We start from the raw sequence: 20,824 nt of genomic DNA, 5'->3' as shown, positions 1-20,824 counted from the left end.
CGCGTTCTGCGGTGGGAGACTTGAGATTGGTGAGACAGCAATACATTTTCAAATACCTATTTTCAATTTCTCTCGCCCCTGGTGTATCCTCTTAATACAACGTATTATTTTCTCGTGATAGCCACCGGGACATAAGCAAGACGATAAATCTACAACGCCTGCGCTTGACACAAAACCTACGTCATGATACGGAAAACTTGATATAAAATTTTACTTTAATTAATATTTCTTAATATTTTACGCTCAGTCGTAATATTTTCAAGTAATTGATGGCGTGTTGTTTTATTTTTGTCGATTAGTAAAATTAAAAAATGATGATTATGACGTAAGTCACGATACCAAATACCTTCAATTCTTGTCGTCTCGATTAATATATATCTATGACAAAGGTAACTCCATAAACCACTTTAAACAGTTATGGTAAAAGCTACTTTTTTCCTTCACATGAAATTCTTACAAGGATAAACCGAAGGACATAAAAATAGTACACGAGAAATACATACTAGAAATATGTCAGTCCTGAAAAGTTGTATCGTAAATTCGAAAGTTTAGTAATCCGCAAAACGAAAACGTCGAAACGTTGGCTTTATAACAAGTTCATTCCGGATTATTTTATGATTGATCCCTAGTGCCTCGCGGAGTATTAAAGAACACCCTTATAAGCCTTCTTAAGGCTTTAAAAAAATCATGTTATTTTTTTCTTACCTACGTATATTTGGATGCTTTTCTATGATCTACTTTTACCTAGTTAGATGTAAAGTAAGAAAACCCGATGTAATCGTAGAGAAACAAAAATAATGTGGAAGTTGCAATTATGTAGGAGAGCCATGCTTCGGCACGAATGGGCCGGCTCGACCGGAGAAATACCACGTTCTCACAGAAAACCGGCGTGAAACAGCGCATGCGCTGTGTTTCGCCGAGTGAGTGAGTTTACCGGAGGCCGAATCCCCTATCCTATTTCCTTCCCTACCCTCCCCTATTCCCTTCCCTTCCCTACCCTCCCCTATTACCTTATTCCCTCTTAAAAGGCCGGCAACGCACTTGCAGCTCTTCTGATTCTGCGAGTGTCCATGGGCGACGGAAGTTGCTTTCCATCAGATGACCCGTTTGCTCGTTTGCCCCCTTATTTCACAAAAAGAAAAGAATTATGTAAAGAATAAAAGTAGGATTTCATTTATTTTATTACTACACTCTTAACTTACACAGGCGCGGCTGTACTGCAATACTAGGAAACATGAAAATACTGTAAATCCCAATAACATTCTTAAAACCATGTAATCCGCTACGTTTTATTTATTAACAAGCTGTTTTACCGTGATTCTTTATTATAATTTTTAATGCACATAGAAACTAACAAGCATTACATAATATAATGTTATTATCTCACACTTTTTATTTATTTATCTATCAGCCTACCTAGCATACGCCAACGAGATATCTCACTCTCGAGATAATTAAATTTTGACATTATGAGACGAGTAGTTACTCGTCTCATAATGTCAAAATCTCGACATTATCCCAAAAACTCTATAAAAATGTGTTATTTCGATGATAGATGTCATGCTAGGGTGAATAGAGATGAAGAGACAAACCATCAAACATCGAGAAAACATGTAGAGTGAGATATATGCTAGGCAGGCAGGTGCGCGCAACTTTATCGTACCAAGCTAAGATAAAATATGTGGATGTACCACAGGTTATTATATTATGTCTTTCGCATCTGCTGGGTCGTATCGCAAGATTTCGATGCATCCATTATTTGAATAACTGATGTAATAATTGAGACTAGAGATCGCCCAATGGTCGAAATTCGACCTAACTTGCAACGATATTAGGACTACTACCTATATTTTGTAAAAAAATATTGACTTCATCATAGTTTTTTTCAATTCTTGTCTCTGGGACTCAGCTGATCTCAGACTGGCCGCTTAAGCATTGTCTAACAATATCTAAAATTAAATTAAAAAAAAAACAATAGTCCATTTTCAATTAGTCAACAACCGCCGGTGAGGCAGAGCAGAGGAAGAATAATTATCACGCTGTCCGTTTACCGGACGGCAAGATGTAAGTTATAATTTTCACCACCATTACTCCCGGAGCGCTACCCGTTGTTTTATATTATTTAATATCCTTCGTGTTTATTTTTATTACCAACTCTATCATAAAACTATATCAGTTTTAACGGAGCTGGTCACAATTTTATGACGTCATAAACTAGTCATAAATCATAACTTGAGATAGCTCTGTTTAGGTCTGTTAGATTATTTTATGGAGTAATATTTCGAAACTGAAATGTTGGGAAATTGGATTTATAATTTAAAAATATAAATTTATGAAATAACAAGAAAATGGCTGTGAAATTGAATACGCCTAATATGAAATAAGTAAATTTATTTTATCTCTGTTATTTTAGAATTTTTTTATACTAAGTCCCTAAATTTCAATTGGACAGTGAACAAGAGTTCAGACACAACACATTTCCAAAAAATTACATCAGTTTTCACCGGCTTTTTCTACAATACTGATTTTCCTAAAACTGACGAATTATGATATCATAAATGCGTCCACTATGTCGCCGACTTACATTATTATTCCGCACTTGTTGTCTCCCGAGTGTCACTGGCGGTCACGTAGTGGTTTCTCAGAAGTCATTTGTCAAGCTTACCTTCTCCGTCCGCATCGTGGGCATCAAGTCATCTTGAAACTGTCATAGCTTATTATTTTTCACCCGGGGACTTCGCACCAAGTGGGGATTTTGACGCCGTAATAAATCTTTTCGGCTCATACATGCGAATTCGAAGTTTTATAAACTTTGTGACTTCGTTAAAGAAATCTCCGAGATTGTTGGAGCGATTTGAAGAATCACTGTGATGTATCGAATTGAGACGCCTAATAGGGACGGAGCTAAGGTTATTCGGTAACAAGCCTTACAAATTTTGACGCACCTTAAGAAATCAATACCGCTCTGTATACACTATACAGTCAATGAGGACAGCTGCGTCAAACATAATTAGATACACGCAGTACATTATTATAATATCTTGTACATTTTATGACTCGTATTATGACTTATATAACTTAATATAGAAGGAAAAGGTTCTCGGTGATCTGACGCATAATCAGCCATCATGTCAGGTGGTCAGTCTGCATTGTCCTAACCAAACTTTGAAACAACTTGGATGAATGGAGGAATGTTAAAACATGCTTTTAACCGACTTCCAGTAAAGAAGAAGTTGTGATGTTTTCTTTTTTGCAAACAACAGTTTAAAACGATTCAACAACCTCCAAGGCAAGAACTGCTGGACCACAAAAGATAATAATATGATACTATAGCGATTATTGTGATGGATTCAAAAATTTGTGAACAAAACGCAGCTAAATCAAGGCATTCAGTGGTGGCAAGATAGCTAGAGTTCCGGTCACAAATAAAAATATGAATGTACTTTAATATCTATTTATAACACGGTAACCATAATAATAATAAAATAAATGTATGCTTCAAATATCAACAAATCTTCTTCTCTTCTTTACGTGATCTTTATACGTGTCTATACGTATCAAAAATTCAAAACCTTTTACAACTGGCAAGTAAATCGACAGCTAGCTTATAAATAAATCTTAACCTAGTTTCGTGATAGGCTTGCAAAGCTCCATCTAACAAAACTACGAGTACCTTCAGAATTTTTCGAGTGAGAATAGTAGATACAATTTAACATCGCTTTTAACAATAAATCGTAGTCTTCTGCAAGGTTTAAAATAACTATTATATATCAAAAATAACAAAATAATAATTATTATTATTAATTATGTTGTAACTTGTAGGTATTAAATTAAGTTGTATGAACCTATTAATAATCAGGATTAAGGGCTTAGGAAGTATTGGTCGATAATCTTATTAATCAGTGATGATGCATCCTAACTTTCATTAATAATTTCAATTTTTTTCTCAAAATTAAATTATTTGATTCTAATTTATAGTAACAAGTCATTTGCGTATATCAATATATATGAAATATATTTATAATTTAGTTTTATGGGCGTCTCGGTGAGGCTGCAGGCCGACGTGGCCGGAATAAATTTATTTTGCGCATTAGCGAGGCGAGCCACACGTGTGAACACGCCTGCACTTTGCATTCCAATGATTTACGTTACAAAGCGATTGTAATTATTGAGGGTACCTTGTGTTTATTTTTTTATTCGTACTAATTACAATTGAATACTTAATGTTATGCTAATTATTAATAATTCCCAAAAATCATGGTACTAAAGATATGATAGCAATGGCATGGCTTTTCTTCTGTATGTACCTCTACATTTATGCCGCTATAAAGATTGTAATAAAATTATGTGTTTTAAGTTGCTTTTAGTCGCGGTAAAGAAAATAGATTAGATTTTCCTGGACAAGGAGTACGTTTTCTTTGTAACAAACACATTTATGCGCAATGGACTTGCGGACAGCATTCAGTTAACCATAACTTTACTTTAGATATAATAATATATTTTTAATATTCTGTTGAATAATATTCTTATCAAATAAAAACGAGGCAACTAGGGAGAACAAAATATGATTCTTATACTGGGCAATTAAATCCGAAAGTTGTTAAACATTGTTTAATGAACCAATTTCTAAACCAATATTAATTGTACCTAATTACGACTTTCTAAATTATTATATTATATAGAAGCCGAAAAAACGGTTCATTTTAACCATCACTTTAAACATGTTACTAATCTAAAAATTGTTTTTAAATCAAAACACTTAAGATTTAGTCATACATAGACGAATGTAAAATATAAAAAACTCGAAATTATTACTTTTATCAAATTACATTTTGTCAAATGCCAGATGGGTGGACTGATTTCATTTTAAAAGCTATCTTTTTCATGACTAAAACATTTTTGCGTGCACGTTTTTGATTGATTGTGTAATTGGGTTAAAAAATAAATTTGAATTGCTGGCAAAAGTCAGAAAATGTTTACTGTTTTCCATAAAATCCATGAGTATGACGAATCTGAAACTCAAACTACATAAAATTGTTGGAATACAAAAATTATTATAATTAATTATATTTTTTGTGCTCAATAAAAAGTTATACAAAATAGAACAAAATTGTTCAATGCATAGAGTATAGACTATAGATTATAATAATATAATATTATTATTGAGAAATATAAACTGTGTTCATTTAAATTTCGACAGACTTGAGTAAGTTTATGGACGAAATATTGATTTAGATTAGCAGTTTCAAGATCCATAATACAGTTTCATGGCAGTCGTCGAGCGGTTGGGAATTTTCAGTTTATATTTATTATGATACCTTCAAAATTTTCATGAAATATGTAACAAATACAATAATTCAGTTTTGTAAAATGTATGTATCTACTCTATGTACTCACAACGACAACCTTAGATCAATAAGCATGACTGACGTGGGTCTTTTCTCTATTTTATATTTTATCATTAATAACAGTCAATATGTACTAAGTACTCATATTTTGTGGAAATAAATTTCATATAAGTAATATTTTTAAAAATTGGTTAAAATAATAATTCAATTAACCTTTGTTAATTTTTTTTTTATGAAATAAGGGGGCAATCGAGCAAACTGGTCACCTGATGGAAAGCAACTTCCGTTGCCCATGGACACTCGCAGCATCAGAAGAGCTGCAGGTGTGTTGCCGGCCTTTTAAGAAGATATAGGGTAATAGGGGAGGGTAGGGATGGAAAGGGAAGGGAATAGGGGAGGGTAGGGAAGGGAATAGGGTAGGGGATTGGGCCTCCGGTAAACTCACTTACTCAGCGAAACATAGCGCAAGCGCTGTTTCACGCCGGTTTTCTGTGAGAACGTGGTATTTCTCCGGTCGAGCTGGCCCATTCGTGCCGAAGCATGGCTCTCCCACGTTAGAAAATAGTAAAAATATATGTCACGAAAATATTAATATTTTTTTATTATGTTTTTAGTTTGTGTTGCTACGGCGCGCGGCTTAGAGCAGCTACGACTGATCTACGCCGTAGCAAGTGCACTACGTAGACAACGTGCCGCGCTATTTGTAAAGTAAGCACTCATAACAATAATTATCATCGTTATTTTTTATACGTGGGAGAGCCATGCTTCGGCACGAATGGGCCGGCTCGACCGGAGAAATACCACGTTCTCACAGAAAACCGGCGTGAAACAGCCCTTGCGCTGTGTTTCGCCGAGTGAGTGAGTTTACCGGAGGCCCAATCCCCTACCTTATTTCCTTCCCTACCCTCCCCTATTCCCTTCCCTTCCCATCCCTACCCTCCCCTATTACCCTATTCCCTCTTAAAAGGCTGGCAAACCACCTGCAGCTCTTCTGATGCTGCGAGTGTCCATGGGCGACGGAAGTTGCTTTCCATCAGGTGACCCGTTTGCTCGTTTGCCCCCTTATTTCATAAAAAAAAAATAGATAATAATATTTGAAAAACCAAGATTTCTAGGAGATTATGTACTGGAGAGTAAATAATATTAATAAATTTTTATGTTAAGAAAATTTGTACAGCATATTTTGTGTAATGCATTTTGTACAAAAAGTAATTAAAACAATACTATAATTATTGTTAGTTCCAACTTAACCGCTAATGATATTGATAATACTAATGAAATTATAATACCCCTAAACCCTTAGCGACCCTTTACAGTTCAAATTACGTAATCACAACAAACCTATTGAAAATTCTAAGCGAAGTTTGAGAACTGAAACTCAATTAAGTCTGATGTCACCAAAATAAACACGTCTAAGTCACGCGACATAATTTCTAACTTAAATCAGCCCACAGAATTATTAGGGACATGAAATGAGGGCAGTCTCGAAGACAAAAAATATTTTTATGTGACTTTTATGATATTTATTACTAAGACTTCGTTGTCTGTCCGTCTGTCCGTCTGTCCGTCTGTCCGTCTGTCTGTCTGTCTGTCTGTCTGTCTGTCTGTCTGTCTCTCAAGAACGGCTACAGCTAGACTTCTGTTTTCATAGATTATGTATATCTATTGCCGCTATAACAACAAATACAAAAAATAAAATAAAGTATTTAAGGAGGGCTCCCATACAAGAAACGTGATTTTTTTTGGCCTTTTTAGCTCGTAATAAATAATGGTAACAGCTAGGCAGTTGAAATTTTCACAAAATACTTAATTCTATTTTTACTTTAATAATTTATAATAAATTTTATATAAAAGTAAATATTTAAGAAGGGTTATAATACAAAAAACACATTTTTTTGTCTACTTTCGCTCTATACCGGTACGGAACCCTTCGTGTGCGACTCCGACTCGCACTTGGCCGATTATTTAAGTATCTTTGAATAATAAATAATAAGATTCTGTTCATCATTATTGTTCTACATCTCAATATTTATAGCCCAGTCTCGATGTCGATGGTTATAACCGAATAATTATTTACAAAGCATTGGAAATTGGAATGCAGTTCTCTGCTCCTTTGTGTCTAAAACTAACGATATAAAATGTATATCGCATATCGCTCCATAATACCTCTATTTTAATTGTCATTTTACCAATCGTGTATAAAATCTATACATATAAATAAAATTGGAGCGTCTGTTTGTAATCTATACATATAAATGTACGTGGGAGAGCCATGCTTCGGCACGAATGGGCCGGCTCGACCGGAGAAATACCACGTCCTCACAGAAAACTGGCGTGAAACAGCGCTTGCGCTGTGTTTCGCCGAGTGAGTGAGTTTACTGGAGGCCCAATCCCCTACCCTATTCCCTTCCATACCCTCCCCAATACCTTTCCCTTCCCTACCCTCCCCTATTACCCTATTCCGTATTAAAAGGCCGGCAACGCACCTGCAGCTCTCTGATGCTGCGAGTGTCCATGGGCGACGGAAGTTGCTTTCCATCAGGTGACCCGTTTGCTCGTTTGCCCCCTTATATCATAAAAAAAGAAAAAAAAAAAAATTGGAGCGTCTGTTTGTAATATTGAAAGAACTGTTTTTCACTATATGCATATGAAAGTACATACGGTACATACACCAAAATATAATTTTTACAATTTTTGTCTGTCTGAATGTCTGTCTGTTTGTTCCGGCTAATCTCTGAAACCGCTGGGGCGATTTTTACGGGACTTTTTTTGGCAGATAGCTGATGTATTATGGAGTAACTTAGGCTGCTTTTTAACCGACTTCCAAAAAGGAGGATGATATTTTTTACTTTTTTTATGTTTTACCTATATTTTACTCCGCCGTTTGTGGACCGATTTTCAAAATTATTTTGTTTTTGCATAAGATTTGGTCCATTTTCTTGACGCGGACGTAGTAATATATATTTTCATAGCAACACTTCAAATTTGGAATCCTTGTTACAAAATCGTTACCCACTTCTAGTAAACTACCTGAAGTTGTTGATTACGAAACATTCGCGCTTAGTCTGAGAATGCAAATGCTCAGATGTGCAATCTAAATTGCTCCCATCTTGAGCACAACCGAGGAACGCTCTAGGAAATACCATCAAATAAATGAACTTACAAAAGAGAAAATACCAAACATCTGAAGTTTTTCAATGGTGAACAAGGCGATAGTGACGAAAAAATTACTAAAGTATTATATTATAATCACGTTAATATTTTGTACGTGCTAATGGAAAAGCTTATCCAGCTATCTAGTTTTCCGAGAAAGCATCAATTAAAAACTAGACGACCCGTGAACTTAGCGAAGTTGGTTTAACCAAGTCGAGTTTAGTGAGTCTAAGATAATTTGTTTTTATGTGTAAAGATATGCTTTAAATATTTCTAGTACCTACCTATTGGTGACATTTCAGCTTTAAAATAATGTTATTGTCACAATAAAACTGTCTTTCCACAGCCAATAATACGATATAGTGTGCTACATTTCATATTTACTGCATAAAATGTTCTACATTTTCCTTATTTTCTTTTACTTTCAGGTGTTAGATCATTTTAGATGCACCCCGTAGCCTTTTATTGTCACTAGAAAGTGCGAAATGTGTACAAAGACGTAACACAATACTCCTTGAACTCCTTTTGTATATTTTATAAACAGTATTTTGCTATTTACGTTAAAGTAAACTAGAAATGATGCCCGTGACCTTAAGTGTTTTAAAATAAATACAATCATAAAAAGCCTATGAATTTTCTGTGATCTGTCTATTCAAAGAGTCCAGTAGAATATTTTATTGTTTAAACGCATTTGTTAAACTATTTTAAGGATACTGAAACTCTACTACCACCATGTCTATTAGAACAGAATATTCTACCAGTGCGTAACACTGACGACAATGCAAAATTGTGCAATTTCTGTTCTTTATTCTGTGATAAATAGCTCAATTTAAAAGACTCTACAAGCGCTACAAACTCCCGATACAATTAAGGCTTTATGAAATTAGACACATGACACCAGCGCGCGTTGCAACTGATAAAACTCTCTTTAACAACCTCATAGCTAGAAAGTTTTAAAATTGCATCCTCTAGTGAAACTCCATAATATTATTTTACACGGTCAAAATTTTTTATTGAAATACTAGTATCCTATTAATTTTAATTGAGTAATTTACGACCTAGGCATTTAGGCAAGTATACGTTTGCAACTTGTTGTTCTAAATTGAATCAAACTTGTTTTGTAATCTGGCTGTATAATTCTACGGTTTGCCGGTGAAACCACACGAATCTAGCTCATAATTTATTAGTATTAAGAGGCTATAAAGCTTACATTATACATTTTATTGCCAGATAAAAGTACCTTCGCGGGTTCATAAGTTAATAATCTTCTTAGTTGAGTTACGACCCTGTTCATGTATTCTGTAGAACGGAGAAATATGGAGGAGAGATATCGTGGTAGAAATTGTAAGATATTACGTTATCTCGTTGCATCCTTCTACTTTAAGGTAACGTTTTATGTAAAACATATTTTTACAATACAATATGCGCGATAAAACATCCTAAAGATCGTAACAACGTTTTATTAAATTCAATAAAACACAAGAATATAAAATTGTAATATGATATTATTGATTGTATTAAATTCTTAGCACTATATCTTACGAACTTTTATTACGTAAATCTCCGAAATTGTTAATCAATTAACATTAGTACATTAAGTTACCTATAGCTTGACTGACAAAGAAGGTAAAGAATATTATAACTTAAAATAAAAACATATTTTATTTTTATTTATTTCTTTATAATTCTTTCTTTAACATTGCTTTACAGCAATTTTTTATAGCATTTTGAATTAAATTTGTAGTTTTGGTATTCGTTAGACGGTAAAACGTTGTTTTAAAATAAAATTTCGCTGCTATCACTTTCCTGAATCACTCCCTTGGACATTGTTTGCGTAATATAATATAGTCCTCCTTATTCTTACTCGTGATATACCGAGAGGCACAGCAAAGCTGATTTGATGGCGTAGCTTCATAAAATATTTACGTGAAAGTTTTATATGCAAATATTTTACGAACCAACATAAAAATTTAGTGAGAAATATCTATGCAAATGTCGGTTTTGTTGTGTTAGATTGTATATCAATAAGTATGACTTCGTTTTGAATTTCAGTATTGTAATTGTAATTTTTGTTGCGTTAAATATCAAACCCAACCGATCACGATTAACGTTGAATTGACATAACTATTTACTATCGTTTTACTAATCAATCTTTATATCTTTATATATGTTACAGTCAAAACTCATAGCCGGTCAAAACCACTTTTGACTGCAAAAATCAGACAATAATGGATTTGACCGATGTCGTTAGTCAAAAACAGTTTTGACTGATTTTGGCAGTCAAAAGTGATTTTAACTGAAGACATTGGTCAAAACCACTTATGACTGCAAAAATATTGGGTAATAGTTATTTTGACTAAGATGTATCGGTCAAAAGTGGTTTTAACCAAAAATGTAAGTCAAAACTACTTGTAACTGAGAATATTAAATAAAAAAATCATAGAAAATGTTTTCGAAATCGTTTATTATTAAAAAATGTAATGAACATTTTAACTAATTGTTAAGAATATTATCTTGAAATAAAACAAATTAGACAAAGCTTTATTTGTCTACTACAACACAAGTAAGAAAATTAAAAGACAAAATAAAAAAAATTATAACTTATAACTGGTGGACTTCGGAACCTATTTGTTTGCACATCCAGAACTGTTATGACACTTCGAATTGCACAGCAAACCTTTTTTCTTGCACAGACATCTGCTGCTCTTACAACCCTTAGAGCACACACATCGTGCAAAACCCTGCCCGGTTCCAATAGCAGATTTCCTTGCAGCAGTTCTTAATGTGATGTTGACGTTTGGCACTTCGTCCAGGCAGATGAATTTTTCACTACATCCGTCAAATTCAGACCTGTAATAAAATATAAAATAAATGTTGTGCTTTTACACCTTCACTTACACTTAAACTCACTCAAACACCTACACACGGGCTCTCTCTCACGCTCCCAAGACTCGCACCCGCACACGTACCCGCATATCCACACACGCACACACACACATCCACACACGCACCTTCATACTCACCCACGCACGCGCTCACACTCACCTACACACCCACACACGCATACACACGCACAAATACGCATCCGCGCCCCACACTCCCATCTTACCCACATACATACACAACACACTACAAAACACACACGCACCCGCTCACTCTGACACACGCTCACACGCACATACACACATCCGCACACGCACCTTCATACTCACCCACGCACGCGCTCACACTCACCTACACACCCACACACGCATACACACGCACAAATACGCATCCGCGCCCCACACTCCCATCTTACCCACATACATACACAACACACTACAAAACACACACGCACCCGCTCACTCTGACACACGCTCACACGCACATACACACATCCACACACGCACCTTCATACTCACCCACGCACGCGCTCACACTCACCTACACACCCACACACGCACAAATACGCATCCGCGCCCCACACTCCCATCTTACCCACATACATACACAACACACTACAAAACACACACGCACCCGCTCACTCTGACACACGCTCACACGCACATACACATACTATCATACACCTTGATATAATAATAGGTATTTACCTGCAGTATAATTTATCCAATATGCCGTTCCTTGTTCCAATCTTATATAATTGCTCAGAAGTGATTTCTAGTACTACTCCAAGAATATTACGTAGATCAGCTTTGCCTTTATCTACGTCTGGGATTGGTACGATGACACTATCTCCAACTTTCAATGGCGGATGTGACTGATCACTTATATTTTTCATTCGTTTCGCCTGTTTTGCCAAATTATAGTGCGCATTTTGTCTGGCGGTCAGTATCAATGATTCCTTGTTATCAAGGATTTTTTCTTGGTCAACGTTGTTCTTCCCTTCATTTCTTTCTTTTTCTACTTTACTCCTTTCATTTTCATCTTTTTCTGCTTGGTTTTCTTCATTTTCATCTTTTTCTGCTTGATTTTCTTCATTTTCATATTCTTCTGGTTCGTGTTCTTCATTATTGTTTTCGTTTTCATTTTGCTCTTGCTCACTTAGGTTGTCTCTATCTTCAAAATTATAACGCATCTCTTTGATTGCTTTTTCCAAGTCCTCCTCATTATTTAGTTTTGTAAGTAATTCAAATGGCAGATTCGATGTTGTCAACCCCACTTTAGGTTCAGTACCAAACATTGCTTGATACGGAGATTGCTTTATTCCTGAGTGCAATGCTCTATTTTTCATGAATTGAACGAACCTCAAGCCATCTGACCATTTAGTTGTTTTGTTATCCTGCATCCAGGAAGCCAGCATCTTTTCCACGTCTTGATTCGCCCTTTCCACCGAACCTTGGCTCTGGCTGTGACGCGACTTTCCATTTACAAGTTTCAGTTCAGGCCAATAAGATGCTAACTCTTTTATTATCGAATTCACGAATTCCCTTCCATTATCGGAATGAAGAATACATGGGGCTCCAAAAGTTAAAAAAATATCCATCAAATGATACGCCACTTCCGTGGCTCTTTTTGTGGTAAGAGCTCTTAGAATCACAAACTTGGTGAGGTGGTCCTGATACACCATGATGAATTTATGTCCCCGATCATCTTGAGACTGCATGTCTATGAGGTCGACTTGGCATCGACTATTCATTTCAGTGTGCAAGATTGGCTTTGAAACCAACCCTCTCCTTTTTTTGCTTTTATTTCTTTGACACACTTCACACATGGAAAGAAAAATATTTATAATTTCTTTTGTGATGTTGGCATATTTCTTTGATGTTTCATTTTTGAGTCTGTCACGGCCTCCATGACCAATCGAAATATGAGCAGCATCAATAATATCGTAGATTTCTTCAGCGGGTACGTAATATTTCATTGGCTCGGTATTCGTAACTAATTTCTTGATACCACATACTTCAATGACATTAAAGCGTTTTAGTCTATTATATTGTACTGGTGTCTTTTTTGCCGCGAATTTTGCCTCTTCCACTTCAGTTAGAAACTTTTCAAATTCTTCTTTCACCATCACATTGTAGTGACTATTTTTCATATCTTCTATAGTACGAAGTCTCAATAAAAAGCGTTCATTCTTTTCATTTCCACTCATTTTGTTTATATTTTTATATCACAAGTCTAAAATTCACTGATCAAATTTAAGAGTCTGATTCTTTTGCTAAAATAATATAACTTTTATTACACCTACATCAAACTCTCAAAAAAAAGAAGCCATTGTTTAATTTTGATGTAGATGTATAAAAAGTTATTTTATTTTAGGAACAGAATCAGATCCTCAAGTTTGATTGATGAATTTTGGACCACCCTTTAAGATAAAGGGTGGTTCAAAACTCATCTACAGTATCCATGTGAATGGCTAAGGCTACTTAAACGCATTTTCTCTGATGTCAGGGGAAACACGTTTAAGTAGCCTTAGTCATTCTCCTGATGTGGACCTGGGCGATACGAAGCGGTATTTTCATACATTTCACAAATTGTATAAAACCCACTTCTCCATCTCAGCTCCACATCAATTGCTGTTCATTTAGCATTACCCAGGGGACACGTGCAGGTATCAGACCCACGGACGCGAACAGCTCTATCCCCCATAAACTAACAACCTACCAATGAAAAAAAATCTAGCTCCTATTTCTACCTGTTTACAGACCACAGGTTTCATACAATGGCAATAAATTTTTAAATAAACAAAAAACTTTAATATTACACCTCAAAAATAGTTTAATTTAAACTTAATTAATGATTTCTAAAGTAATTTTCACTACCGTTATTAACTTTTTATGAGTTTTGACCGATAGTCTGAACTTTAAGTCAGTCAAAACCACTTTTGACTGCAAAAATCAGTCAATAATGGTTTTGACCGATGTCGTTAGTCAAAACCACTTTTGACTGCCAAAATCAGTCAAAACTGTTTTTGACTAACGACATCGGTCAAAACCATTATTGACTGATTTTTGCAGTCAAAAGTGGTTTTGACCGGCTATGAGTTTTGACTGTAACATATATATATAAAAGAAAGTCGTGTTTGTTACAACACTTATAACTCGAGAACGGCTGGACCGATTGCCATGGTTTTTTATTTGTTGGATTTGTTTCCGTCCCGAATAGCAGAATACATCTTAAAAACAATGAAAACTCGATATGTGTAATGATTAATGAATACTTTATCATTTCAATAGATGCTGGTTTGTTTATTACATGTCAAACATTTGTTGTCCAATCCTGTCAAATAGTGTAACAACAATTTTTTTTTGCAGCTTATGGCCTGGTTGCTGAGACCTTTAGCCCGGCCGCACATTGTCCGAAATTTCTGATACGAAACATTTGAACGTCGGCCGGACCGCCACACCGCACACTACGTCGGAAGCTGGCTGAACCGGCAAGACTAGACGATAAAGTACGAGACGTCATCTTGCAGGAGTCAAAGGGCGAAGAAGGTCATGACAAATTTACCGGCGAAAATTACTAGCAGAGTCACCGGGAATTTTTATAATTTTGTAATTTAGAAGACAAGACTTATTTTATTACTTATTGATTATGTTTATTTTTATGAAGCATTTTTAAAATAGGTTTTGATGATTATTGCGCACATGTTGCCTCCCCCGGGAGTGTATTTATTTTTTGTAAAATGTCTATAAAGTTCAGGTACTGTTATATTTGTTTGTTTTAGACATTAATTTTCGAAAATTTTTTATTAACCGAAAATAATACCTAAGATTGCCATTATTGGTTCCGCCACCAGAGCCATTGTGCTCCCTGCTTTATGGCGAAACACTAGAATCACATTTTCCTTCGGTTTTCCTTCCTGGCGCTATAACTCCAGAACGCACGAACCGATTTCCACGGTTTTGCATTCGTTGGAAAGGTCTCGGGCTCCGTGAGGTCTATAGAGAAAAGCAGGAAAATAGGGAAAATAATTTTATGGCAAAACAACGTTTGCCGGGACAGCTAGTATAATATAATGGCCGGTAATTCAGTTTAGTCTCAGCGATCTTCGAGACGACTTCGGAGTGAAAAGAAGTGATCAATAGTGAGTGAACCAATGAAACCTACGACTTGGCTACGACCTAGGTCAGTGATAGTGCTTTGTGTTTTGGACCTAGTGCTTTGTGTGACCTAGTGCTTGTGACTAAAGTCTTCAAGAGAGTCAGCAGGTCTTTCTCTCCAAATCCTTGAACCCTAGCACGTAACAATATAAACCTTTTATATTTCGTGGTGTCATAATTATTATTATAGCAAGCGCTTAATAGTTGCGTTCATACAATCATCAGCTTTCCATGATGACATTCGTTGTATTGAATATTGCACAGGTAACTTGTAATTTTCGTATATTATTGTTCCGCCACGTCGCTAGATGTTATTGCAATTACTTAACTTCACTCAATTCACCTATATTGAGCTACGCTTCTAACATGTTATAGTTAAAACATATTTTACATTTTTACTTATGCAATTTTATAAGATATGTTTTTACTAGCACAAATATTTCTAGATAAACAATCTCCATTACTTTCAAAAGCAACAAAACAAAAGCCAATAAAATTTTTAAAGCAACAAATTGAATTTCAAATAAACAAGGGTACAATATTACAATAGAATTCGCATTTATATTATGCTTACCTATTTCTTCCCGTCGTAAAGTCGGTCGAATACAAACGTAGAGTTTCCCTGTTATAAAGTTTCGTAAAAGCTTATTAAAACAACACTTTAGTGGGCTTTAGTGGGCTTTACTTTAGTGGGTAAGGTTTATGTCATTCCCAAATGGGCGATGACAGATAGCATTTCCTGACAGCCGTGAGCCACGCAATGGAATCGTATTTCAACTCGGTAATGGCTTATTAAGTTTGTATGTAAATACTGAGGTAAAACGGTAATAAAACCGATTTTAAATATCCGATCATCCTCATCGATACTTCCATGCTTCATACTGTTATAAATGTAAAAGTATGTCTGGCTGTTCCTCAGTACGTACGTCACACAAGAGTTACTTACTTTTCTATTTACCGGAAAAGTACATAGAAAAGTATTTATAATAAAAGTTCGGTTACCACACTATCAGTGGCAGGTAACCTTTAAATCTGCAAACTGTTACTTTTGTGCACTTTGGGAGATAATCATTTTTTAGAGATGTATGTTTGCTTTCTTTTTTTAACATATTTTTTTATAGCTGTATCTGTTTTAACAATTTTGCATTTCATGTTAACTTTATTAGTTATACCGGAGAGCTTTTCTCGGAGTTTTCTTTAATTATTACTAACAAGGACAGTGATTATAATTTAGATGAAGAGCTCGACTTAATAATTTAACTATTAATAAACCTATTAATTTACAAAGGACGATACTTGAAATACTCCGTAACTCTCCCTTAGATGTCTATTTCAGAAATAAGGATTACATAATCCGAAATAGACATTTTCTTAGAGGTAAAAATAGATTTCCCAGATCATAATCTTTTCCAACGGTTGCAAATTCTTGAAGGTATATTTCTTCGACAAAACTCAACAAAGCTTAGGGATATCAATTTTAAGTTGTATGACATATTTTTCAGGGTTCCGTACCCAAAGGGTAAAAACGGGACCCTATTACTGAGACTTCGATGTCTGTTCGTATGTCTGTCTGTCTCCAGGCTCTCAAGGACCAGTATAGCTAGAATTCTGAAATTTTCACAGACTGTGTATTTCCGGTGCCGCTATAACAACAAATACTTAAAACAAAATTAAGTTCATATTTTCCCATACAAAAAACACAATTTTTGGCCTATTTTTGCTCTATAACGGTACGGAACCCTTCGTGCGAAAAGAAATGAAAAAAAAATGAAAATTGCGAGTCTGACTCGCAATTTTCTAATTTTTTTGTCCTTATTAGTTACGCAAAAATTCTATTTGCAATTGGACGTAGTTATACAAAAATGTTCCAATCCACATGTCATGCTAAAATGAGTTATATATACAGATCTGCGTGTTTTTACATCTACTAATTGTTTCATTAATCTGTTTCAGTCCTCCAGTGACAGTTTTAGGTATTTTATTTTGACATTACGTTCCAACCCACACTTTGTCAGATTAATGCAATATGCAAGTCATAAAAAATGTATTAATCCGCAAGAAACATTTTAATAAACAATATTATTTTATTTCACCGGGAAAACAATGTTTCAATACTTTTGGAATCTTTTGACAAAATTATAAAATGGTCTCTTTTCTTGAAAAGAATGTTCCAATACTTTTGGAACGTTTTGACAAAACTATAAAATGGTCTCCTTTCTTAAAAATAATGTTTCAATACGTTTGGAACATTTTATCAAAATTACAAAATATTCATTTTTCTTGAAAATAATGCTCCAATTCTTTTGGAACGTTTACACAATATTGTGAAATAATGATTTTTCTTGAAAACACTGTTCCAATACTTTAGGAACATTATAAAAAAATATAAAATATTTATTTTTCTTAAAAAATAATGTTTCTATGCTTTTGAATCTTTTTTAAGAATGAAATATAATTGTAAAATTAATGTTCCAATGTTATAGCATCGTTTTAAAAATACAACGTAATACAAAACGAAAAAAAAAACATTGTTTCGTTAAAATTAATGTTTCATTGGATGTTCCACGGTAGCAAGGGAAATTCAAATTTTCGTACGTTTTTTACAATTTTCCGGTCATTGTCAGGCTTTATATTGAACAAAATATGATTCGCGTGAATGTGTAATGTGTGTATGTGTATTACTAATACTTAGTATTATTTTATAAAAATAATATAGTCTAAAATTATTCTAAATGATTCAAACAAATTATGAGGATGCATTTGAGCACTCAATTTGTCTAATAATTAAAATCTATTTCCGCTCAGTCGATTGACCTTGACCGAGTGAATCAGTTTTGTAACAAGTGTCATAATAATTAACGTCGTTCGTGTTTTATTATTATTATTAAAAAAATATATCAGTAAGGAATATTTTGTGTTGTGCTTCGTTAATTACCTACTTTGAGTTACTGTTTTGAGGATTTATCATCGTAATAAAAATGGAAGAAAACGAAAGCGGGGTAAGTTTTATTGCAATACAATTACTAAAATATAGAATAGGTAATACTAGGTATTCATTTTGACTGTTATTCGTGTATTATAATAGGCTTGATACATAATAATACCCAAGTATTTATTGACTGTTTACACCTTCGATCAAAGTGGATCAAATATTTATGGTAGATGCACAGTTTCATATTATTATAAAGATGCGTATAAGTACCGATAGGTACTATTATATATTCTGTGGTATAAGGCATGCCGTGATAAATAACATTTTTTGGTTAAAATAGGTTTTATACCTATTTTATACATAATTAATACATAATTAATTATCATTGTTACTGGGTCGTCATGCCGGACGCCGCTCGGCGTATACCGTGTTCGATTCGGTATGTCTGATGGGCGCATTGTAAGCTGGTTGTACAATATGTATCGAAATGATATATTTTGTATTTATGTAATATGTAGATATATTGTGTAGTTTGGATCTAACCGACCGTGAATGTGAAACGCGTCCAATATTAATTATTTATTTTATTTCTTGTTATATAGGTTCACTACTTAGCACAGCTATTAGCTAAACGGAAAAAATTGATGGATCTCCGAAACACCATAATATCTATAGACAAATGCAGAACAGAATTGAATACCGTAGATCTAGTGGCAAATCATCACAGTAAGTATTTATATATTTAACTAATAGTTTAAAGCTGAAGAATTTGTTTATGTTGTTTGGTTGAAAGCGCTAATCTCAGATACCACTGTTTCAACATTATTAAAAATACTTTAATACAGCTAAATCTAGGAAAAAATAATGTAAAAGTTTAGATGGCTGTTGTTCAATAACAAGGAAACAGCTAAACAGATTCTGATAATAATTGTTTTTTTTTATGTTTGTAGGTAATCCCGTTACTCCATACTCAAATGAGCAACGATCCATTTCTCCACCGCCTTTTTCACCCCTTACTCCACTTATTGCAATGAAAACCACTAACAAGAACATCAGTTTATCAGAAGGTAGGTGTATCGCAGTTTTGATTCAAATCTACATTATAATATATGATTACAAGTAGCTATAATATATATAGTTATGTACAATGTACATACGTGTCTTTACTGATTCGAGTTTAACTAATTTGATCCAGGAAAAGTGAGATGATGATTAATTACAGGCAAGGTGTTGTTTCAGGTCCATCTAATTCAGTTTTTCACAGTCAGATACAGAGAACATTGTGTCTGTTCCACGATGTTCAACCGAAACGCCATCTTCATCACCACTTCGACCGATGTCCCCAGAAACTCAAGAACTTTTTAACACACTAAGTGAACATCAGAACATATTAGACAACATTATATTAGACAATAGGGATATTTCACATAATGAGGATATCGTATGTGATTTCGATAGCGATGATAGTGTTAGGGATCCGAATTTTAACATATGTCATGAACGAAGTGTTAACATAAGCGAGTCAACTACTTCTTGTTCATCTTTGGATAATAATGAAACATGTACTAATAATTTAATGTCATTAGAAGAACAGCATAAAGATATTGAAGTTACATCAACTACTGATATACCAATAGAACCAGAACCCGTAATAAATAATGATGATACTGTAAAAACTGGTAGACCAAAAAAAGGACGTAAACGTAAATATCCTCAGAGTCGTGATGAGAGAAAACGTAATAAATATAATAATATAGAATATACTACAACTAAAAATGAAATAATTAAGCCTAAAGTGTTTGTAGACTATAGGTGCAAGTGTTTAAAAAAATGTGCTGACTTAATTCCAGTAGAGGTTAGAAAACAAGAGTTTGAAAAATTTGTTAAACTAGGTTCCTTTAACGCTCAGGAGCTTTACATATTATCTTGTGTCACTGAATATAATAAAAAACGTAGTTACACTATGTGTAACGTACCCGGTGCACGAAAAAAGCCCAGACAATTCTATCGTGTCTATAAGATCAAAGACGTACAGGTATGTCGCGATATGTTTTTGAAAACGTTTCAAATAACGACTCAAAAAGTCACAGTGTCATTAAAAAAACGTAGAAGTGGCGAACCTATTGCGGATGGAAGGGGAATACATAGAGGTGACATAAATAAGTTGACAGATGAGGATCATAAATTCATTGTTGATATTATTAGTAATCTTCCGAAATACGAGTCACATTATCGAAGAAATAATAACAGTGGCACTTTATATTTACGACCCGGTATGACAATAAATAAAATTTATGATATATATACAAAAGAACACGCAGAAATGTATGGTATCGATCGCAAATGCG

General features: G+C 34.4%; 2 protein-coding genes across 2 annotated transcripts; one reads left to right on the top strand and one right to left on the bottom strand.

The window, feature by feature from the left end:
- Positions 1 to 12,262: 12,262 nt before the first annotated feature.
- Positions 12,263 to 13,593, bottom strand: LOC121736810 (KRAB-A domain-containing protein 2-like). The gene is made up of 2 exons (XM_042128217.1): positions 12,411 to 13,593; positions 12,263 to 12,288 (listed from the first exon to the last, which is right to left on the bottom strand). Exons 1-2 carry the CDS (start codon positions 13,591 to 13,593, stop codon positions 12,263 to 12,265), a joined length of 1,209 nt encoding a protein of 402 aa, XP_041984151.1.
- Positions 13,594 to 18,363: 4,770 nt separating this feature from the next.
- LOC121738863 lies at positions 18,364 to 20,151 on the top strand. Its single transcript, XM_042131125.1, has 4 exons — positions 18,364 to 18,543; positions 19,079 to 19,202; positions 19,427 to 19,543; positions 19,716 to 20,151. The coding sequence occupies exons 1-4, from the start codon at positions 18,523 to 18,525 to the stop codon at positions 19,847 to 19,849; spliced, it is 396 nt and encodes a 131-aa protein (XP_041987059.1). The 5' UTR covers positions 18,364 to 18,522; the 3' UTR covers positions 19,850 to 20,151.
- Positions 20,152 to 20,824: the final 673 nt, after the last annotated feature.

This window comes from Aricia agestis, chromosome 2, assembly GCF_905147365.1.
Source record: "Aricia agestis chromosome 2, ilAriAges1.1, whole genome shotgun sequence".
Taxonomy (NCBI): Eukaryota; Metazoa; Arthropoda; class Insecta; order Lepidoptera; family Lycaenidae; genus Aricia; species Aricia agestis.
Note: the sequence above shows the minus strand (reverse complement) of the source record. Positions and strands in the feature narration are given on the sequence as shown.

What these genes read in the sequence shown, in the direction of transcription:
- LOC121736810 (XM_042128217.1), bottom strand. Translation starts at nt 13,593, where the DNA reads ATGAGTGGAAATGAAAAGAATGAACGCTTTTTATTGAGACTTCGTACT. An exon ending in AAAAGATGAAAATGAAAGGA is followed by an intron (nt 12,289 to 12,410) that starts GTAAAGTAGAAA and finishes TTGGCAAAACAG; the next exon opens with GCGAAACGAATGAAAAATAT.
- LOC121738863 (XM_042131125.1), top strand. Translation starts at nt 18,523, where the DNA reads ATGGAAGAAAACGAAAGCGGG. An exon ending in TGGAAGAAAACGAAAGCGGG is followed by an intron (nt 18,544 to 19,078) that starts GTAAGTTTTATT and finishes CTTGTTATATAG; the next exon opens with GTTCACTACTTAGCACAGCT. An exon ending in GAACATCAGTTTATCAGAAG is followed by an intron (nt 19,544 to 19,715) that starts GTAGGTGTATCG and finishes GTGTTGTTTCAG; the next exon opens with GTCCATCTAATTCAGTTTTT.